We start from the raw sequence: 24,431 nt of genomic DNA, 5'->3' as shown, positions 1-24,431 counted from the left end.
TGCAGTGTGTTAGAATGGCCTTAGAAAAGGATGTATTGTTAAGTACCAGGTCACCTCTAAGTATTGAGGACATTTGTGAAGGAATGGAGTTTTGCTTATCTAGTACTGTTATGGCATTCCAAGATGTCATGTACAGGCAGGTCCAATTTAGCTATGGAAGAGTTAGAAGTCAGGATATTTGGGGATTTGGAATTTCCCATGCCCAGATGGAGGAGATATGTTGATGACACATTCTCCATTATACAAAGGGGGAGGGAGGATCTGGTACTTAATAGTTGTGCCCCTTTTATCAAATTTACTTTGGAGGTGGAAGCAGAGGGAACCTTGCCATTCCTTGACGTGTTGGTTATTAGGGAAGGTGGCAGGCTTAAGTCCAAGGTATTTAGAAAGCCGATGTGCTGGGGTCAGTATACCCACTATACCTCGGCACAGGCCAGCCAACACAAAAACAGTGTGGTCAAGGCTCTAATAGATAGGGTGTGGTCCCACTGCAGCACCTCCGAGGATAAAGATAATGAAATTGTTCGGGTCACAGCAGATCTCAAGAAGTGAGACTACCCCCAGAGGGTGTTGGACAGAGCCATTAGAAGAGTAGAGTCCACTCGTAATGAGCAGTTCGCCCTTGTGAGCACCACATACATTCCCTACTATCCGGGCCTTTCAGACCACATTGTATTCTGAAATTATTGTATAATTGGGGGGCGTCAGATACGCTGTGTGCAACTCCCAGGTCGGAGGTTGCACACAGCGATATCTCGAGTTAAAGACCCCATATCCAAAGAAGCCAGCAGTGGGGGTGGTGTACGAAATTAAATGCTCGGATTGTGGGGTGTGTTATGTGGGTGAGACAGGGCGGCGATTGAAAGACCGGCTGGGGGAGCATGTAAATGCAATAAACTCTGCAAATTATGGGAAGTCTGCTGTGGCAGAACATTTCTGGGAGAAACAACATCAAATTTCCCTGGAGGATGCTGTCATCACAGCTCATGCACAAGGGTTCTGGGACTGTAACTGGCTTGAGAGCTTACGTATTGGGGCAGCTAGCAATACTGTTAATAGGGATAGGGGTGTACGTCTACACCCCCTCCTGGAAACCGTCGTTCTTGGATGTGATGAAGGGGTTTCAGCTAGTGTGCTCCCGAGCCATTTCCGGTCCTGGTGCGCAAATGGAAAATTCCAACCGTGGAACCATGTGACGTGTGATGTGGATCTGCTATTTAAGGATGTGCCGCACAGTAAATATATGCTGCTGAGAAAGGAGACTGCTGCCTCTGAAAACTACAGCAAATTTTATCGCTTTTAATTTCTATTTTTAGTATATTTTATCAGTGTTATTTATATATTTTATTGTAAATATATATCTATTTATACTTATTTTATTGTAAATAAAGTGTTTTTAGTTACAGTATTGAATTTATTTATCATCTGGCTGATGTGAAGCTTAATCATCAACATGAATTGTCCCAGCCTTATAGGCCTATTTAGAGATATGTATAAGGCCTTGAATGGTTTGAGCAGGCTCAGTGCTGATGGGATACTTCTGCTTGCTCAGATTAAGAACCTGAGGGGGCATAGATTCAAATTTAGGAAAGACAGTTGTAGAACAGATGTGTGGAAGTTTGCCTTTAGGCAGCAGTTGTTGACTGTTGGAACAGACTTCCATCTGTTGTTGTGGAAGTTGATAGCTTAAATAAATTTAAGGCTGAACTACACAAACATTTGGAGTGACCAGATGGGTGAAATGGGAAGGTTTTTTTTTTTTGGCTGATGCTCTATAAGCTTGCTCTCTTGCATCATATACCTCAACTAATGCTAAATGCTATAAAAAGGAGTGGGATTAAGAACTGAACCCTTTGGGAACAACAGCATTAGTGGAGACAGAAGAAAAAGAGCCATCACCAGCAGTGAGCATTCAGATAGAAAACTGTATGTCCAATTAAAAGAAAAAAAAACTTGACAGTCCATAAGATGGAAGGTTATTTAGAAGACCTTTATGGTAGACATGAACAAAAGCCTTTGAAATGTCAAGAGCAACTGCTTGAATTTCACCAAATGTTTCCATTGATTTTATCTATAGATGGGTAATATAGGCCAATATTTGTCCATAAATTTGTACATAGATGGATAACATAGTGAATCATTTACAATATATCACTAGTGGATCAACATTGATGGAAGCCATATTGGTGATTGCTGATGAGATGGAAGGTTGAGATAATTTCCAAGTGGCAGTTAATAGATTTCCCCATTACTTTGGAAACAGTGTAGAGATAACTGCAATAGGACAATAACTGGATGGAGGGATTTGTCACCCTTTTTAGAAACTGGCGGGATATGAGCAAATTTCCAAGCAAGAAGGAATAGCCAGTGGAATTATAAAATGTAAAATGACAACACAGAAAAGGAGCGAACTCAGGAGTACAGGCATTAAAAACAAGTGAAGAAATGCTATCAGGACTAGAGCTTTCTTGGCATGAAGATTGTTCAAAATTCTTCTGATAGAAGATCCAGGAGGCATCAAGTGGAGTGTATTGGAAATGGTAGGAGGTGGCTTACCAAGATCATTAATAAAAGAGTGAGAAGAAATGAATTATGCTAGTAAATCAACTTTACCTTTAGCTGAGGTGGCAATAGAACCATCAGTTTTTAACAGAGGTGCGAGTACAGATGGACAAAAGTTGCAGCCGGTAGATTTGGCAAGAGACCAGAATGTTCAACTACTGTTTGGACAAGAAACAAGTTTTCTACTGTTAGTCTGTTTAAACTCTAGTTTCAACTGATTAATAACTGCTTTACATTAGGTGTGAGCTTTTATGTAGGCAGAAAATGAACCTGTAGATTTGGATGAAAGCCAATTGTGTTATGCAACATTCTTACCTTGAACAGATTTAGCACATTTATTGGAAAACCATGGTTTAGATGAAGAAAACCATGTGGAATGAAGGATTTCATCCCTAAAAGAATAATTTCACTGACACATTTTAAGAAAGCATTGACATCAGAAGATTTAAAATAGTAATCCAACCAAGGAAAAGAAGATTAGAAAAGTTGCAGGTCATCCCATTTTGTATTCTTTTAATGCAACACAACACAAGGCCGAGAATAGTCATGAGAGAAAGGCTCCATTTGTGAAGAAACCATCAAGTTGTGATCTGATATGCCTCGAGCACCATTTGCCTCAACTGTGTACTTGGGATGGTTGTTTGTCAGAAAAATATCAAGATTGTTGGTTTTGTACAGGGGATCCTTGTCATCCGAGGATAATTGGTTCCAGAAAATTCCACTTAAAACAGTGGACAAAATTTTCATAATGTTTATTATTTAAATAAATGAAACTAGGTATAATGTTTTAAGAGTTTAATATAAGCATAGAAGTCTTATTATTATTATTAGCCATATGGTACAAGGAAGTCTGAGGCTTATGCTGCACAAGCCAAAAAAAAAAAAATTTCTGACTACTACAAGAGAGAGAGAGAGAGAGAGAGAGAGAGAGAAATAAAAGGGAATCACCAAGGAAGAGAAGAATGATCATATCCAGCTCAGGACCCTGGGTGTGCCAAGCCCATACTCACCAGATGTGAGCTCCTGGGGCTTCTTTGCTATTTTTCTTAGCATTCTTTACCAGAACTTCTCATAATCTGCCTTAGCTTGTCTAACCTTCTTTGTGACTTGATTACAGATTAATTTATATCTACCATAGGCTTCTGTATCATCACATAATTTTTAAGCATCCCATGCACTTTTCTTCTTTGCCATGTGTCTCAATAGTTCATCTGACATTCATTTATGGCCTTGAACAGTATTTCTTTGTTGGTATGAAAAGCCTAGTAGCTTCTTTGATTACTTCCTTGAATACTACCCATTTAGAAATTGCTGTAGGTAACATCATCAGTTGGTCCCACTGCACAGAAATTAAAAACACTCTGAGACCACTGTAGTCACATTTAAGAAAGCAAAAGCTTTTCCCTTTACTCTTGACTGCAGTTATGTCTTTAATTAATTTCCACACTAGTACACTCTGGGCGCCTCTGTAGCCAGGTGGGCAGGAGCAGCAGTGCGTAGCACACGCTTCTTGATTAGACCGGGGTTCGAGCCCATGCCCAACAAATACAGAGGATGCAGAAAGGTCAGGGAATGACCACCGCATAATCTCGGAACAATATGGCCTTAGTTGCTACTGGTCCTAAAAACTAAATAACAAACAACAACAACAAACAGTACACTCTGATCACTGCCACCCAGTGGGTGTTTTACCTGCAGATTCTTAATGCATGAAGAATCACTGCTGATAATCAGATCAAGAGTATTGCTTCGTTCTCTTGTCCCCTCTCTAACTGCTGTAAGAAACAGTCATCCAAATAATCCACAAAAGCTAGTGTGTGAACGACTAACCCACAAATTCCAGTCAACATCTGGAAAGTTAAAATCCCCCATTATGAGACATTCTAATTTGGTTGCCCACTCTATCCTCAGTATAGTTGTTCGGTATACTCATCACAGTCATTAGACCTATAACACAGTCCAACTCTCAATTTTATTTTCCCAGTGCTTTCACCCCAAACTGACCCAACATTGCACTCATTACTCATATCAACTGGATGCACTGCTTTAGATTTAATATTCTTCTTAACTAAGAACATAATCCCTCCTGTCCTTCCTTTCTACATTGTACTCCCCATAATAAAATTAACCATTACTTATGTCTGAGTGACACCATGTTTTTGCTGTTCCTACGTCTGCATTTGATGACTTAAGATTCTATATCTATATAATATCAGTGTACATACACCACAGACAACTCTTAAAGAAAAACTGTATTTTATATTGTGCTCATCCTTCACAATGTGTTGCCTATGTACTGCACTACCTCTAATAAGTAACGCTTCACTAATAGAGAAGACTATTGTTGCTTATTCTCGGTGGATGCAATCACCCAGACGGCACTGTTTCAAAGCTAGTTGGCTTTTCATTGGTGGGTGGGCAGGTACCCTAGTATCGCAAGTGAAGTGTTTCTTATTCAAGGTAGTGCAATACATGGGCAGTTTGTGAAGGATGAGTAGATATGGTGTATCCACATCGATATTATATAGTAATAGTTATTATGTACTTGTACATGGTGAAAAATGGACGAAGGAACTGAAAAATGGGAAAATTATTTTATTAGACATTTTTTATTATAAAAGAAGATCATTCTCACAAAAAAATATTCAAGAGCTTGGTCAATACTCTCAAGGGAAAAGGCTTTAATTCTTTAATTTTCAAATTCTCGTAACTGCAGGGACTCGGATACTGGAGACCCCCCTGTATTTAAGATTGTCTGGTATTCTGGTAGGTAACTGAACAATTTGTGCATGGTCATTAGTAATTGCAAAAGCCTCAGCATCTCAACCAGCTGGGTGTGTGTGTAAATAGAAAAGTCTTACACACCCAGTCACACAACTCCAGTTGAAGTGTTTGTGAATAGAAAAGTCACACACAATCACAAAACTCTAGCTGAAGTTAGCTGGAGTTGTGAACATTAAAATCGCAAGGGAAAATTACTTTACTGTTAGGAAAGTTGGATGTTGGCCTAAAATTGCAGTTTGCAGAACTGAAACTTCTCCTGGTAAGAGTACCCTTTTGTTTCCCCTCACTAATCTCATTGCTTTTCTCTGCACCCGTTCCAGCAGATTTACATCCTTCCTAAAATGAGGCCTCAGACCTGTGTGCAGTTCACAAGGTGCAGCCTAACCATTTCCTTGTACAAAGGGATAACCACCTCCTTATCCCTGCTAGTGAAGTTCTTGTATATCATTGACAAAACCCCATGTTTGTTGTTTGTTTGGTTTTTAGGAGCATTAGCAACTAAGGCCATATTGCTCCGGGATATGCGGTGGTCATTCCCTGACCTTTCCGCATCCTCTGTATTTGGTGGTGATGGGCTCGAACACCCAAAACCCCATTACTATTCTCTGGAAAGTGGTTTGAGAATTGGCAGGTCTTCATTGTATGCCACTGGAGTAGTAAAGGACAGTATGGAGTACACTACAGCTTTTTTTTGACTTGCAAACTTTATAAATTTTTATCTATTTACCATAAAAAGTTTCAGTCATCATGATGGTTTATGAATTCTCTCTCTTTGAGGTATAGCAAAAGATATTCACTTATGCCTCGCATACAATATCCTACCCTCTAATGTTGACTGCTGCAAGTAACCATCAGCATTGCGGACACTAGGTATACACTACTTGCCTTGATCACCCGTAGGATTTCCAATATAGGCTTCATATGTATTGCAAAACTTGGTGCCACCAACAATACTTTTCATTTGCTTTGTACCTATATAATATCCACAGAATCACTGTGGAGATAACTAACTCCTTCATTAGGTAACCACAGCAAATTGTAAAAAGTAAACAAACAAATCTTATAATAGGAATACTCCAGGCTCTTATATAACCCCAGGGGCTTACGTCTGGTGAGTATGGACTTGCCACACCCAGGATTTTGAGCTGGATATCATCATTCTTCTCTTTCTTTGTGATCCCCTTCTACTTCTCTCTCTCTCTCACAGGGTAACTCAGAATTTTTTTTGGCTGTTGCAGCATAAGCCTCAGGCTTCCTTGTACCATATGACTAATAATAATAATATTATAGTATTGGTAAAGATGTCACAAAACACCAAAATATTGATACTAGAGAAAAACTGATGACATGATTACATTCAGCACACAAAGTACATGTGAGAAACAGTTAAATATAAACTTTTTTGTTTCATTGTGTTATTAATGCACATATACTGTACTTATAAAAATGGTTTGTGTATAAATCAAATTTCTTATAGTTAGTACTGTGGCTTGTTTACACTTATTAAAGCAAAGGCTGATTGGTATTATTACAAAGTGAAAAAGTAATCGTAATAAGAGATTAAACAACACTGCACTCCACATAAATTTTGAAGGAAGTGTTGTTTAATCTCTTATTACAATTAGTTAATTCCAAATTGTCTTTCTTCCAAGAAATTGAAGTGAAAAAGCATATTTATAATTAATAAATTAACAGGTTCAATTTTTGTGTTTATGGCAGAGAAACACAAGTTCAGCTCCCATGGAAATTGTAAATTGTTCCTTGGCGTTCTTTTAGCTTGTTGATATATATATTTCTTTCTCTCTCTCTCTCACACACACACACAGTGGCAAAGCCATTTTTATAAATTATCTAATATGAGAATTGAAGGATATCATTACAACACAGAAAAACTGAATGTTGAAAGAAAACACTTCACTACATGCAATAACAATGCATTTATTAAATTTTTTGAGGTCATATAGCAGAGATGAAGGAATAAGTCAACACAGGACTGCAGGCAGGATATATGTCAGTTTTATTATTTTTTAGTAATTTTATAATAAACATCTTGAAAAAGATTATAACGTTTGGATTTTAAATTTAAATCTGTATTAAAAGTGTTAACGTTGTGGTTCCAATAATTGTTGGCAGAAGAAGGAAGCTAAATTTCTAGGAAAAAGCCCTTGTAAGGAATTCTAGGAATTTCCAGGAAGAAGCTTTTGAACAGGAACAAAGTTAGCATATTGCTGATTGACTTCTCTACCCAATCTATAAGAGCAATCTGTGAAATTCACATATTGCTTTGCTTTCCAGATTTTACTGATTTTTTATTATTTTTATTTTTTTCTGGACAGCTATTTAAACTCCAGTTTAATGCCATAGTATAACTTACTATCCAGTATGCTCTTCTTTTGTACTTAACATTCTAAAATCTTTCTAAATTCAGTCAAAATAATGAAACAAGTAATTTCTTTAATAAATCTCTGCTGCTTTCTACTGTAATCACTGTCAATCATGTCAGATAATTTTAGTAGTTTTTAGTTTCAACTTTGACTACGCATGAAGGAGTATGTGGCTGAACTGTAGTTTAATAATAATACATTTCAAAGTAATATCAGGAAATGTCATGTTAGGTATATTACACTATTGTGTATTTTTTTTTAGAACTAACCTTCCAAAAGAGGTGATGGCATATCCAGACTTCCCTTTCAGTGAAAAATATACAAGATCTTTCATCCATCATACAGAAGTTTTGAAATATTTGGAAGAATATGCAGAACATTTTAATTTATATCAGTATATTCAAGTAAGTCTCTTTTATAATGGGATTACTTAAAATCTTTTGAATATTTTTATCTTTGCTTGCAGAAATTATGCAAAGATACAAATACATATATATCTCATCTTATTAGTAGTAGTAGTGGCATGTGAGGCAAGAAAGCAAGTGTATAAGCTTATGCAGCATCAGCCAAAAAAAAAAAAAAAAATACAAAACAATCCCCTCTAAATATATGTCCAGTTCCTCCTTAAATTTATTTACCCTATCAACTTCCACAACAACAGATGAAAGTTTGTTCCAGCAATTAACCACCCGCTGGCTAAAGGCAAATTTCTGCACATCTATTCTACATCTGTCCTTCCTCAATTTCAATTTATGCCCCCTTAGGTTCGTAATCTGAACAAAGTGGAAGAATCCCATCAGAATTCAGCATGCTCAACCCATTCAAGGCCTTATACACCTCAATCAGATCACCTCGTAGGTGCCTAGTCTCCAGCTGCTGCAATTTGCAGAACTTAACCCACTCTTGGTAAGAAGATCCCTTCATTCCCCTCACCAATCTTGTTGCCCTTCTCTGTACACGCTCAAGCAAATCTACATCCTTCCTAAAATGAGGTCTCCAGATCTGCACACAGTAAATACTCTTGATTTGATTATCAGTAGTGATTCTTCATGCATTAAGAATCTGCAGATAAATGAACCACTAGGTGGCAGTGACCACAGTGTGCTGAAGTGGGATTTACTCAAAGAGGTAACTACCATTAGGGGTAAAGGGAAGTGTTATTGCTTTCGTAAAGGCGACGATGATGGACTGAGACAGTATTTAAATTCTATGCAGTGGGACCAACTGATGATGTTACCAACAGCAAATTCTAAAGGGGAAGCATTCAAAGAACTTATCTTGGAAGTTACTAGGCTTTACATACCAACTAAGAAATATTGTTCAAGGTTTAGGCCTAAATGGATGTCAGATGAACTAATGAGACATATGGCAGAGAAGAAAAATGCATGGGATACATACAAATTACCACGTGACATAGAAGCCTATGATAGATACAAGTTGATCTGTAACCAAGTTACAAAGGAGGTTAGGCAGGCGAAGGCAGATTATGAGATATCTTTGGCAAGGGATGCAAAGAAAAACAGCAAAGAGTTCTTTACTTATGTAAACTCTAGAAGGAAGGGGATGAATCAGATTGGTCCACCGGATATCGATGAGTCAACTGTTGATGATCTTGCTCAGGTAGCTAACAAACTAAATGAATATTTTGCATCGACATTCACACATGAGGAGTTATTCAGCGAGGGGAATGCCAGAGGTGTATTCAACTCTGGCAGTAAGCTAGAGAATCTTGTAATCTTTGAGAGTAAAGTGGAGGAGAAATTGTTGAAGATAAACACAAGAAAGGCACCTGGGGTGGATGGGATCTATCCAGTTATATTAAAGGAGGCAGCAAAGGAAGTAAGCAAACCCTTAGCCATAATTATGAGAGCTTCCTTGGACTCAGGAGAGGTACCCATGGACTGGAGATGTGCAAATGTGACCCCAATTCACAAAGGAGGATCAAAGGCTGACACAAGTAATTATAGACCTGTGAGTTTAACTTCTGTTCCCGTAAAATTAATGGAGGCACTGGTTAAAGAAGCACTGCAGGATCATCAAGACAAGACTTCAGTTATAGCTCGGACACAGCATGGTTTTGTTAAGGGGAAGTCTTGCCTGACCAATTTGATTGGATACTATGATGCAGTCACAAAAGAACTGGATGCAGGGAATAACTTTGATATTATATATTTGGATCTTAGAAAGGCTTTTGATACTGTTGCACATGGAAGACTGCTGCACAGATTGGAGCAGTGTGGCATTGGAGTCAAATTGCAGCTATGGATAATAAGGTGGTTGACAGGGGAAGAAGACCGAGAGTGGTAATCAATGGACACTGCTCATCGTGGACTAATGTTATTAGTGGAGTCCCTCGGGGTTCAGTATTGGGTCTATTATTGTTTTCTGTATTTATAAATGATATTGATGATGGTATATCAAGCTTAATGTCCAAGTTTGCAGACGATACGAAGGTTGGCAGGGTTGTCAAGGACACTACTGACACTATGCTGCTGCAACAGGATCTGGAAAGGTTGAGCAGATGGGCTGAGAGGTGGCAAATGAAGTTTAACATTGACAAATGTAAAGTACTACATATGGGAAACAGCATCCCCCAGAGCAACGTATCAACTCTGTGGTACTACACTGACAGTGGTAGAGAATGAAAAGGACCTGGGGGGTGGTTGTGCAGGCAGATATGAAGTTCTCTGAGTAGTGCAGACGGGCTGCAAGACTAGCTCATGGTGTATTGTCAATGATATATAGGAATTTTTCTAGCAGGGATAAGGAGGTGATTATTCCCTTGTATAAGGCAATGGTCAGAACACACCTAGGGTACTGTATACAGGCCTGGAGGCCTCATTTCAAGAAGGATGTAGAGCTGCTGGAACGAGTACAGAGAAAGGCAACAAGAGTAGTGAATGGAACAAAGGGGTGCTCTTACGAAGAAAGGCTTAAGTTTTGCAAATTACAGTGTCTGGAGACTAGGCACCAGCGAGGTGATCTGATAGAGGTGTATAAAGCCTTGAATGGTTTGAGCATGCTCAATGCTGATGGAATTCTCCCTCTTGCTCAGAATAATCACCTGAGAGGGCATAAATTCAAATTGAGGAAAGACAGATGTAGGATAGACGTGCGGAAATTTGCCTTTAGCCAGCGGGTGGTTGGTTGGTTGAACAGACTTCCATCCCTTGTCGTGGAAGTTGATAGCCTAAATAAGTTTAAGGCTCAGCTGGACAGGTATTTCGAACAAACAGAGGGGTGAAGTGGAAGTGGTTATTTTTTTTTTATTTTTTATTTATTTATTTTTTATTTTTTGGCTGATGCTGCATAAGCTTGCTTTCTTGCATCAAATGCCTCTACTAATGCTAATGCCTCAAAAGTGGTAATTGTGCATGTGTCCGTTGCGATATTCCCTGTCAGAGATTTGGTAACTTGCAATCTCCTGTTTTCGATCTTCTCAGGCTTAAAATCTCTCTACTTCATTGTGTCAAATTCATCTGTTGTCTCTACCATTCTTCCAACTCCACTAATCACTTGGAACTCTTTGACTTCCTCTCTTTGCCACTTGAATTTCTAAAGTCCAGCTGTCCTAACAGTGAGGTAATTTTCGTTGGTGATTTAAATGTTCACAACTCCAGCTGGCTTCCGTTTTCTTGTTGCACAGAGCCAGATGGTCGAGATGCTGAGGCTTTTGCAATTGCTAATGACCTCGCACAGATTCTTCATTTACCTCCCAGAATACCAGAAAATCCTAATCATACAGTCAACGCATTTGATCTTTTTCTCACAAACAACCCTTCTAAGTCCACGGTCAAATTGAGTGGTCCTTTAGGCACCTCAGATCACAACTTGGTGATTATCTCCTCTTCCATGGAGCCTATATCACATGGCTGTTCCCAGTCTTGTGTTGTTTGGCATTGCAAGAATGTAAAATGGTATGATCTATGAGATTTCTTTTCTTCTTTTCCTTTATCGGATTACTGTTTCAAAACTTCTGATATCAACATTTGCTCAGATCATGTCAATGAAATTATTCTTATAGGAGTGGAATCCTTTATTCAACACTCCACTTTGAAATCTCCTCCTCTATCTAAACCTTGGTTTTCCAGTAAATGTGCTAAGGCTGTTCAAGAGAAGAATGTTGCATATCGTAATTTGCTTGCTGCCAATTCTTCAGTTTCATTTTCTGCTTACACCAGAACTCGTAACAATTGTAAAGCAGTTATTAATCAGTCCAAACTAGATTTTGAACAGGTTAAGAGTAGAAAACTTGCTTCTTACCCTAATGGTAGTCGAGCATTCTGGTCTCTTGCCGAATGCTATTTGGCCACAACTTTTGTCCATCTCTGCTCCCCCGCTATCAAAACCAGATGGGTCTATTGTTACTTCAACCAAGGGTAAAGCTGACCTGCTAGCATCCCATTTTTCTTCCAACTCATGTATTAAGGATTTTGTTAAAACACCTCCCACCATTCCCAACATGCTCCATTCAATATCTCCTTTGTCTTCCGTTAAAAGGATATCAGAAGGATTTTGACGAATCTTGATGCTAAGAAAGTTCCAGGTCCTGATGGTATTTCTCCACTTGTTCTCAAAAACTTTGCTCCTGACTTACTCCTGTTCTTTGTCACCGTTTTTTTTGCCTTCTTATTCCAAAGGTGTTTTTCATTCTGCTTGGAAATTTGCTCATATCCAGCCAGTTCCTAAAAAGGGTGACAAATCCCTCCCATACAATTATCGTCCCATTGCAATTACTTCTACTCTTTTTAAATTAATGGAAAAATCAATTAACCGCCAACTCTTAAATTATTTAGAAACCTTCTGTCTGATCAATGATTGCCAGTATGGATTCTGCCAGTGTTGATCTACTGGTTGATATTCTGGCTTATGCTACCCATTTATGGAAAAATCCAGTGAAACACAAGCAGTTGCTCTTGACATCACAAAGGCCTTCAATCGTGTTTGGCATAAAGGTCTTCTAAACAAGCTTCCATCTTATGGTTTGCCAACCTTTTTTTGTAATTGGTTATTCAGTTTTCTCTCTGACTGCTCACTGAGAGTGATGGTAGATGGCTTTCTGTCTTCTAACTTCTCCACTAATGCTGGTGTCCAACAAGATTCAGTCATTTCCCCCACTCTCTTTTCCTCTTGTATATTAATGACCTTCTTCCATTGACTGGAAATCCTATTCATAGTTTTGCTGATGATAGCACATTGCATTCCCCTTTCCAGTTTGAGAAATCTTGCCCTGCTCAATCAGCTTCAACTTCTCAAATATCTGCTACCAATTCCTTAAATGCCGATTCCAAGTAATTCTCCAGTGGGACAAAGACAACTTAATTGGTTTCAATCCTTCTAAAACTCAGTCCTTTCATATATCTCGCAAAAAGGATTCTTCTGCTCCTATGCTTATCTTTGGTGGCACTCCAATTTCTATGCAAGATGATATATCTCTTTTGGGGATTACCCTGACTTCTAATGTCTCTAGGCAAAAAGCACATTACAAATATTACTTACCCTGCATCTAAAAAACTTGGTTTTCTGTTTTGCTCTCGATGTTACTTTTCTTCCAAACAGCTGTTCACTCTGTACAAGTCGCAATTCCGCCCTACCACGGAATATTTTTCCCACATTTGGGGTGGAGCCCCCAAAACCTCTCTCAGGCTTCTAGATTCCATTCAGAAGAGGGCAGTTAGATTAATTAATGATTCATCTCTAACAGAGTCTCTCTCTCTCTCTCTACTGTCTGTCTCATAGATGTACCATTTCTGCTGCATGCCTTTTCTACAGTAATTTTAATTTCAGAAAAGGAAATTACGATGCCTTAAGGTACTACATGGCCTCTATTAACTGGGTAGATATCGCGCAGAGAATGAATACAATTGAACTGTGGTACGCTTTTAAAACATTAATCACAGATGCCTTGAATGTGTATATACCATTAAAAAAATACTCCACGAGAAGGGTTCCAAGTTGGATGAATAGTGAAGTTGCCGCATTACTTGAGCAGAAAAAGATGGCATGGAAAGGTTACAGAGCAATAAAAAGTACTGAAGCCTATAACAGCTACAAGGTGATGTGTAATAGAGCCACAGAAAAGGTTCGACAGCCAAAGGCAGTTTATGAGAAATCACTAGCACACAGAGCAAAGAGGGGGGGGATAAAGAATTCTTCACATATATAAATGCCAAGAAGAGCAGGACAAACCAGATCGGACCTTTACGTAAGGGAAAGGGGATAGTAATAAATACACCAGCTGCTGTTGCAGATGAACTCAACAGTTATTTTGCATTAATATTTACAAATGAAAAGCCTTTTGTGGCAATGGGAAATTGTGGGAGCGAAGTTAAAAAATATGTAATTAATGATATTGAAATTTCGCAAGATTATTTAATGAAAAAACTTTCGAGCCTACAGACCAGTAAGGCTCCTGGAGTTGACGGAATATACACTATAATCTTAAGAGAGGGGCAAGCGAGTGCATTGAACCATTGAGGCTAATTATGCGAGCATCACTAGACTCTGGGGAGATTCCCTTGGATTGGAAAAGTGCAAATGTATCTTCCATACATAAGGGTGGCTCTAAAAGTGAAGTTGGAAATTATCGACCTGTCAGTCTGACTTCAGTAGTAGGGAAAATCATGGAGGCAATGATCAAGGGTGGAATTCAGGATCATTTGGATCGAATTGAAATTCTCAAGGATACTCAGCATGGTTTTGTAAAGGGAAAATCATGTTTAACAAATCTGGTTTGCTATTTCGAAAGGGTCACTCACGAGCTGGACTTAGGGAATAATTTCGACATTGTTTATTTAGATTTCAGCAAAGCTTTTGACTCAGTCCCACATGAGCGGTTGCTTTATAAGCTGGAACAGGTTGGAATCACTGGGAAAATCCTTAGATGGATAGAAGGATGGCTTCAGGGCAGGAGGCAGAGGGTTGTGATAAATGGCTATTCCTCAGATTGCGTTGATGTAAGAAGTGGGGTTCCCCAAGGATCAGTATTAGGACCACTGTTGTTTTTAATTTTCATAAACGACATTGATGAAGGGATAGAGGGCGTGATGGCTAAATTTGCAGATGATGTTAAAATTGGTAGAGTATTAATGATCACTGTCAAGCTGAGCTTCTTCAGAGAGACCTAGATAGACTTCAGGAATAGTCAGAAAAATGGCAGCTGTGCTTTAATCCAACAAAGTGTAAGGTATTACACCTGGGAAACAGTAATCCCAAAAAATCTTATTCACTTGGTGGAGTTCAACTAAACCCAGTACTGGAGGAAAGGGACTTGGGTGTTACGATACGGTCAGACATGAAATTCTCTGAGCATTGTAAACAGGTTGCAAGGAAGGCCCATGGTGTCCTATCGATGATCTATCGAACTTTTGCAAGTAGAGATAGGGACGTGATAATCCCATTATATAAGGCTTATGTTAGACCACACGTGGAATACTGTGTTCAAGTATGGAGACCGCACCTAAAGAAAGACATCGAGCTTCTTGAAAGGGTGCAAAGACGGGTAACTCGCCTGGTGAGATCGGCAAAAGGGCGTCCTTATGAAGAAAGACTTCGAATATGTGGGTTGCAGAGTTTGGAAACTAGACACCTTAGAGGAGATTTGATTGAGGTGTTTAAGGCTCTGAGAGGCATTAGTAAAATGAATGAGGACAAAATTTTCAAGATTATAAATGATGCTCGAACTAGGGGACATAAATTCAAGTTACAGGGGGAAATGTTTAGATTGGACTGCAGGAAGTTTTATTTTAGCCAGCGAGTTTTGAATTACTGGAATAAGTTGTCTTCATGGGTGGTAGAGGCCGACAGTTTGGGGAAATTCAAAGGTCATCTGGATAGTACTTTCGGGTAAGGGAAGTGCATAGGATGATAGGTTTAATTTCCTTTTTATTTATTTTTTATTTTATTTTTTTATTTATTAATTATTATTATTTAGTTATTTATTTTATTTATTTATTTATTTTTTGTTTTTATCATTGTTTTGTTCGGATTTTTTTTTTTTTTTTGGCTGGTGCAGCATAAGCCATAGGCTTTCTTGCACCATGCGGCCATTACTAATACTAAATACAGATACTTCCTTTTATTATTATTAGCTTCAATAATTCCCACTCTGTCTTTCAAAACAGTCCGCACACGTGCCGCTACCAGCCAACGTCCATTTACTGTCCAACTTCAAACTCACAGAACCAACTTTTCATCTTCCTTCTTTATTCATTGAAGTGGCCATTTTCTGGAACAACCTTCCTTCATATGTATTTTCTGGAAATTACAGTCTACAGGAGTTCAAGTCTAAATGTCAACAAATTTCTTCTTTCATCTTCTCAACCTCTAACCCATGCATAGTACTAAGTACTATAGGTTTTAATACCTCTCGTGTTTGGGGTTTTCTTAAAAAAAACCCAAAAAACTTGTTAATATATAAAACTTTTGTTTTTTATGATAGTAATCCTCTTGGCATAAGCACATTATAAATACTGTAAAATGTCAGTTATCCATAAGGTTGGATTAACCATGGTGCTCTATTTGTATGTAGTTTTATTTTTACCAAACATTTAAATTATATTATTTATCTGTGCGAGTCGATTCGTAAAGTACATACAGGAAATCACTGTCGTATCTCTCATTTTGCCACCTGGTAAATCATATCAGATGTTTTTACACTTGTAGATGCAAAGTCAAGTGTCTTGAAACACCTGCTTCATTTGTTTACTAAACTTTGTGAAAGCTTGTTCCTGTGCTCGTCATGCATTGTACGTAATATTTATCTTGCATTTCAACCCTTAAAAATGGCCCCTTTTTCCAGAACGAACATTTCTTTCAATATTGCTGACCTCCTGACAGATACGCCATATGTGGCATATCTGCCACAAAATTTTTTCATTCCTTAAATGGATACAATTGTACAATGTAGTGTAAACTTCATCAATATTTATATACATAAACTATGTATTTAATACCACCATAGTTAGGTGCGTTATGGCCTTCCTGCCCTTGCTCTTTAAACTCACAAACAAACAAACAAACCTAAAAATGTCAGGAAAATGAAAATGAGTTGTTTTAACAGTGGAAAAGAAATTGTTAATTATTAAAAGATGTGAAAAAGATGAAAATGTTTCAAAGCTTGAAGATAAAGTTGGAATTGGCCAGCAAATTGTACGGAACATCATTAAAAATCGGCCCAATATAAATAAATTTGTTTCAAAATGTGACACATTTGCTTGTGCTTCACAAAGAGGCGCTTCCGTAGCCAGGTGGGAAGGAGCAGCAGTGCGTAGCATACGCTTCTTGATTAGACCGGGGTTTGAGCCTGTCACCACCAAATACGGAGGATGCGGAAAGGTCAGGGAATGACCACCGCATATTCCCGGAGCAATATGGCCTTAGTTGCTAATGCTCCTAAAAACCAAATAACAAACAAACAAACATACAAACAAAGCTTCACAAAGAAAATCACTCAAAGTGCTACAAATGAACAACTTGAAAGTGTAATGATAAAGTGGTTTTTACAATAAAGAGCTGAAGGAACTCCAATATCTGGACCAATGATTTTAAGCAAGGCAAAATATTTTTTGACAAATTAGAAATGCCAGGAACACCTACATTTTCATCTGGTTGGTTGAACGATTTAAAGACACGCGTGATATAAGAGAGTTAGAGATACAGGGTGAAAAGCTCAGTGCAGATAACGTGGAAGCAACTTTATTCTGTGATGAATTAGCTACGATTATTAAAGAAAAGGGTTTTTGTTCCATTGCAAATTTACAACGCAGACAAGATCGAACTTTATTGGTGAGCAATTTCTTGTACAGATGCCAATCGCACATTGGCATCTGTACAAGAAAGAAATGCACCACAATATAAAATTAGCAAAGACAGTATAACAGTTTTATGCTGTGCAAATGCTTTTGGGGGATGACAAATTAAAATTAACCATAGTGGGAAAATCAAAATCTAGAAGTTTAAAGGACATGACTAATATTTCAACAGATTATTATAATCACTGATCTGCATGGATGACTAGGGTTAAATTTGAAAATGGTGGACAGATAAGTTCGTTCCTCATGTTAAAAAAATTTGTCTTGTAAAGGTCTCCCCCATAAAGTAATTTTATTATTAGATAATGCTCCATCTCATCCTCCATTGGAAAAACTATCTGCAGAAATGGTGATATTTTTGCCATTTATCTTTCACCCAATGTAACACCACTGGTACAACCTATGGACCAGGGGGATGATTGAGAGCATGAAACAATTGTATAGAAAGACCTTGATGATGAACTTTATCATGGAAGAAAAGAATCCTCTTATTTTGGAAGTCATTAACAATTAAAGAGGCTATCTGTAAGATTCCTACTGCATGGGTGGAAGTTAAAAGCAAAACAGTTATAAAATCATTAAAAAAAAATATTGCCTGATGACTTTGTAATCTCCAAAAATAACTTGGAAGTGGGAGACTCAAATAACACTGTAGAAATCGTTACTGATATTTTAAACATTGTTCAAAATATTGAATAATGTGAAGACTTAGACAAAGTAAGTGTTAATCAATCGTTAAATATAGACAAAAATGAACATGGCTATGAAAAAATGATTGATGATGACTTAATCCAAAGTGTGCAAGAACCTACGGCAGGACCTGACGAGGATGATTATGAGGAACTACAGCCAACTTGCAAAGTAATTTGTAATGAAGCCCTAACAGTTGCAGAGACATTACTTAAATTCGTGGAAAGTCAAGATGATGTAGATTATATTGAAATTTTACAAATTTGTGGACACATAAGAAAAAATAATGCTACAAAAAAAAAAAAAAAACCAATCAAAAATCACAGACTTTCTATCAAAATGAATAAAATATTATTGTTGTTGTTATATACATGTAATATCTTATATTTTTATTGTTTTGGAAGTAATTCAAACAAATAAAAATGTAATTTTGATTTACCGTGTTTTTCAATTATCCTGGCTCTAGATGCTACCACGGATAATCGACATTTTACTATATTGCTTTTTCTGCATAAATTTTTTATTAATTATAATATGTTTTTTATTCTTGTCAATTACTTTTCTTCTAAACAACTACTCACTTTGTACAAATCTGAAATCTGCCCCATTCTGGGGTAGTGCCCCCAAATCTCTATTGTGCTTCTAGCCTGCATTCAAAAGATGGCACTCAGGTTAATCAATGACCCGTCTCTTATAAAGTCTGTTCACTTTGACTCATAGACATTCAGTTTCTGCTGCATGCCTTTTCTATAGATACTTTCATAGGCACTGTTCTTCTGAATTGGCATCTACTCTCTTCCAAACCAGTCTGCACTCATGCCACAACCAGTCAACATCCATTCACTATCCAACTCCAAATTCACAGGATCAACCTTTCTTCTTTCTCTTTGTCATTTATCTCTTCTACACTCTCTGGAATAATCACCTTGCTTCGTATGTAGACTAAAAATTACAGTCTACAGAAATTCAATTCTAATGTCGAAAACTGCTTCTCAGCTTTTGCCCATTCTCATTCACAATATTAAGTACTATAGGTTCTAATATACCATTTTTTGGTTGGAGTTTTCATTTAAAAAATCCTCTCAGCCTGTCAGTTGCATATTAATTGCACCTGGCTTGTAGCCGTGAAGGGTATTGTGTACGGCATGTGCATTTCGTATGCAATAAAGAGCTCTAATTGTTTTTTATGAAACTAAATATTAAAAATCAAACTTTTTCTTAAGTTCACATTATAAGAAAGGTTTATGAACACTACCCACAGATGTTAAGCTTAAAATAAAAAGCTGTTATTCAATTCCTTTCCAAAGAAGGATATATCACTATTCAAATTTATAACAGGCTAACTTGATTAACTAACATGCATGAAGCAACAAATTTTCAACAGTTTCAAAAGATAGATGAAGAAATTTAAGCAGATAGAAGCAACTATTAAAGACAAAAGTGACTTAAAAGGCTTTTAGTGATTTAAGATTTTGGAAAGAATGTATTTAGTGGGATACCCTCATTTAACGTGATGTGAGGTTGAAAAGGATGGAGTGGGCACTGATACATTGATAATATTTTACTAAGCTGCATTTTGGAATTGAGTTGAAAGCCTATCTGTTTGGCACTACTTTTTTTTTTTTCTTTTGACCAAAGATTGACATTTTGTTGACATTGACCTATCTGTTAATTTTATTCTTACTGTATTTCTAATTTTTAAAAGCTCTTCTTTTTTTCCTTAAAGAGATATGTTAATTTTGGGGATTGCATATTTTAGGATGGATTGAACGGATGATAATCTTTAATGGTTTAATTACCTTTGTAATATAAAAAAAAGCAGCATAAACAATAGGTAATATAAGGAATATCGTAGAAAAAATGGTTTCACTAGTGTAAAAAATAGTCTACTAATAATAATAATATCTCTCAGAAGATGCTGTATCATGTGGGCTTTTTTTTTTGTTTCAGTTCAATACTCAAGTAGAAGAAGTAAAGCCAAAGAAAGTAAATGGTAAAATATTATGGACAGTTGAAGTCAAGAACTTGATTACTGGCCAGAAGCAAAAAAAAGACATTGATGCAGTAATGGTGTGCAATGGGTAAACGTTTTACATTTTTTATTTTTACATTTGAAAGGTAGTTATAAGAACCCTCAATGGTTTAAACCATTAACCTGAATACTGAAGATTGGTGTTCAGGTATGTCACAGTGAAATAGGCTTGTATAATCATGAAATTCATAGACTGAAATAGAAATTCAGAAATCTTTAAAATAAATCGTAGAGGAAGGCCCTGCAAAGTATCTTTAGGGCCTTCCTGATTTATCCTACATTGCATCAGAATGGTAGTGGAGAAGTCCATATCATTTCATAAATACAATATAAAATGAAACATTAAAAAAATGTTATGTAATTATACTGAAATGTAAAATATAATGTGTTCTATTTGGAATATTGGAAGGTTGAAACGAAAGATTGGAAATTTTTTTTTTTTTAACCCAAGGAAGCCCCAACCAACTTTTTGGGATCCCCAGTTCTCCATTATACCATTGATACAATGGTAAGATTATTTTAAAAAACTTACATACATTGAGAGGAGAGGTGTTATACTTCATTTGCTAAAATTGGCAAGTTCTCGAAAATTAACTGATATATTTTCCAAAACTGATGGTTTTACCATGTAGGATTTACACGTATTGCTGCAAAACTGGGAAAAGTTTATATCTTGAGTGGTGAGTCTGCATAATTTTTATTTATCAGTATTGCCTGAACTATATGAGATAAAAGTAAGAAAATATCCAATGCTCTTTATTATAATGAGAATGAGAGCTGCCATTATGTATTTTATTTTAGTTTTACAAACTTTTCTCCAGATATCTGAATAAAATATTAATTTTTTTTATAAGGTTACATATTATAAAAAAATTTAATGTGAACTGATTATTACGGAGTTAGTATACGTGATTTGTATTATATGTAAGAGTATGTGATGTTGGTAACTGTAGATAGTGATGTAGTAGTAGCAAAGTTTATTAGCATATTGTATATTTATTAACATATTAAAGATTTTTCCTTTTTCTTAAAAGGTTGTGTTGGTCTTAGACATCATTTTAAATTCAGTTCGGTGAAAATTTCTAAAAAGATACAAATGTGAAACAGGAAATATTGATTGATTGAAATTAAGATAAGCTCATGTCAAGGCAGCGATTCACATATATTATGCTCCAATCGTTTATACTTATAAACATTTCCATTCCTTTATGCTGTCGAAACCAAATATTTTGGAAACTGTGCAAAGAAATTTAAAATTCAAATTGAAATTTAGTAGATAAAGTGGTTTTTCAACTTTTATTGTTTTTTTTTTTTCTTTAGTTAATTCTTTCCATTATTTTTATCATATTATTACATTGTCATTTTTACAATTTTTCAGCAATAAGATTAAGCTCAAATATTCATTATATGTTTTCTAATCAAAATGAATTAGTGGTTTTGCTAACTTGTAAATAGCTTTTAAAATTTGTTGTTTTTTTTTATATTAAAATAAAATCTCTTGCAAGTAACTAAAGGCTAACTTCATATAAGATAACAACATGGCACAGGGTTGCAGTGTTGAGTTTTGCTACTGCCCACAGTATGGTTAGTTGTTGAGGTCCACCACTAAAATCTAGCGATTGGTATTATTTCATTCACATCTCCTATTTGTCAATACCACCTGTCAACCATAATGAAAAAAAAAAAGCAATGTATTGGTAATGATGTGATTGCTGTTATCTTGTTTCAGGTTATTGTATAAATTGGAGTGAGTTGGAATTACAGAGAAGATCCTTAGCTAAATCAGGAGCTGGCTGAAAGACAGGAGACAGAGAGTAGGTATAAAGGGGATACTTCCGAGTGGACAAGCATGGGAAGTTGTCCCCCCAAGAATTAGTACTGGGGGGCCCTCTTGTTTATGATCTCTAATGACATTGATAAGAGAGTTGTCAAAGTGTTATGATGATTTAAAAAGTAAGGGGTTGTTTAATGATCAAAACCAGACTATGCTGTTGCAGAATGACTTGGGCCATATACAGATAGGATGAATTTAAAAAATGGTCTTGCACCTGGGAAACAAAAATTATCAAGGATATTAACGAGCAAGACTTGGGGGTTATAGTATAAACAGGCATGAAGTTTTCCATATAGTGTAAACAGAGTAGATCCCATGTGCCTTCCTTGCCTCCTGTAAACAGGTGGCAAAGAAGGCACATGCGATCCTATCATAATTTATCAATGAAGGTGTGGTTTGGAAAACTCTGGCAATTTGAAATCTTCATGGACATGTGATTAATGTGTATAAGGCTAAGGAAATCATTAAAATGAATGAGGAAAGTATCTTATGCATTACAAGAACACTCGGGGGTGCAGAAATATGTCTTCTGCTATTTAGGGAGTAATGGAAGACTTATCTCATGAAGTTTACCATCAGGTAGCATGTTGTAGTTAATTGAAATAAATGGCCTTCCAAGGTGGGCAGTTTGGAAATATTCATGGCAAAGAACTAGATGATAATTTTTTAGATTTGGAAATTTAAAAAGCAGTTGGAACTGTTTTTCTGGCTAATTTAGAATAAGACTGCTTTTTTGAAATTTTTTTTCACCATTACACCATTACATCTGGTTTTAATGGAAAATGAGGCAAATATTACTATGCAGAGAATGTACTGAATATATATATCTTTGTTCTTAGTTATTTTATTTCACACCTTCTATCGCCCAATGCATAGGACACGTACTTTTGAGCTCCTGCCTTTTTGCCCCTTTTCGACGGTTGTCCGCGACAACCCCAGTCAAGACTTATATTGTTTGATTCCTCTTCAGAAGAGCTTTCAAGTAGTAATAATTTTGTGTGTGTAGATTTAGTGAAGTTTGCGTTAGGTTAGATTTTAATTTTTCAACTTTAGCCATGGAAGGCTGGATATTCCAGAACGGCTTATTCCACCCCCACCCACCCCATTAATTGCCTCCAGCTATGGCCAGCGTACGTCAAACAACCACAGCAATGGAACCTACAGCTACTACCAGCAGTGACCAAAGACACCGGAAGCCACACCCCTGTGACAACAGGTGAATACCTCAAGGTCCAAAAAGTCAGTAACTGTTAATACCTATGCTAATGCCGTATCAAATGGATTATGCTTGACACCAGCGAAAACCCCTCTCTCACGACCAACAATAACACATACGTGGTCGAACGACGCTCCTGCAAATGAAGCAACCGCTGTTACTTCCCGGGAAAATAGAATAATAATCTTTGCTACCAAGGAAAACACCCCTTTAGAGCACCTTACAGTGATTGCGGAGAAAGTACCACTGAAAAATATTACTCGCGCATCCCGTGTGGCAGGAACTGTGCAGGTGTATTTCAGCCACCCCTTGTGGGCGCAAACTATCCTGCAAAACGGAATAGACATCGGTCTTCATCACCTGGAAGTGGCACCAATTGCCTTAGCACCGACGAAAGTTACAATATCAAACGTCCCACCTGAAATTCTTCATCAATTCCTCAGAGGAATTTTATCCAAATATGGATCCGTAACTGGGAAAATACGCACACTATCTGCAGCAACTACGAAACCAGAATTTTCGCATATAAAAAGCTTTCAAAGGCAAGCACTTATGCACTTCGCCAACAACGCAGCAGACAACATCCCTAAACTCATCAATGCCGATTTAAACGGAATCATTTACACGTTTTATACCTCCATTTCCTCACAATGTTTCTTTTGCCACAAAGAGGGCCACATCAGGAAAAATTGTCCGCATATCTCCAGCCCTTCTGAAAGCAATAACGAAATTCAGACATCACTAACCAGGGCCAGGCCAGATGCACAGAGCAAGCTGACTGTTGGAGAAAATGGGGATACTGAAGAAAATATCAAACAGTGAGAGATTCTTTGCACACCAAACTCGTCAGAAAAAGAAAATTCAACAACCACAGAAGACCAGGATGCTTTCTCTTCAGAAGGCCCGCCAACAGAAACAAGAGGTTTTTCTTGGAATCAACCCCCCCAAGGCAGTCAACATCCAAAGTAACAAAACACCAAAAGACAACACACACACGCTGGTAGGAAAAGAGTCAGCCGCTAACAAAAACAACAGGATCGACGAAAAGAAGTACAGAATGCCACAGAAGTCAAATGGTCAGATCCCAAATAAGCCCATCATGCCATCAAGTACGGAA

General features: G+C 37.1%; 1 protein-coding gene across 1 annotated transcript in view; it reads left to right on the top strand.

Moving 5' to 3' along the window:
- LOC150078623 (uncharacterized) overlaps positions 1 to 24,431 on the top strand; it is a 68,708-nt gene that overhangs the window by 26,674 nt on the left and 17,603 nt on the right. Inside the window, exons 3-4 of the mRNA XM_090382337.1 lie at positions 7,993 to 8,134; positions 20,183 to 20,313. Coding sequence (XP_090238463.1) covers positions 7,993 to 8,134; positions 20,183 to 20,313 — 273 coding nt within the window. The remainder of the gene's footprint in view (positions 1 to 7,992; positions 8,135 to 20,182; positions 20,314 to 24,431) is intronic.

Source organism: Mastigoproctus giganteus, chromosome 10 (assembly GCF_048544385.1).
Source record: "Mastigoproctus giganteus isolate SK-2022 chromosome 10, ASM4854438v1, whole genome shotgun sequence".
In the NCBI taxonomy this organism is placed as follows: Eukaryota; Metazoa; Arthropoda; class Arachnida; order Uropygi; family Thelyphonidae; genus Mastigoproctus; species Mastigoproctus giganteus.
This window is presented reverse-complemented; position numbering and strand designations above follow the sequence as displayed.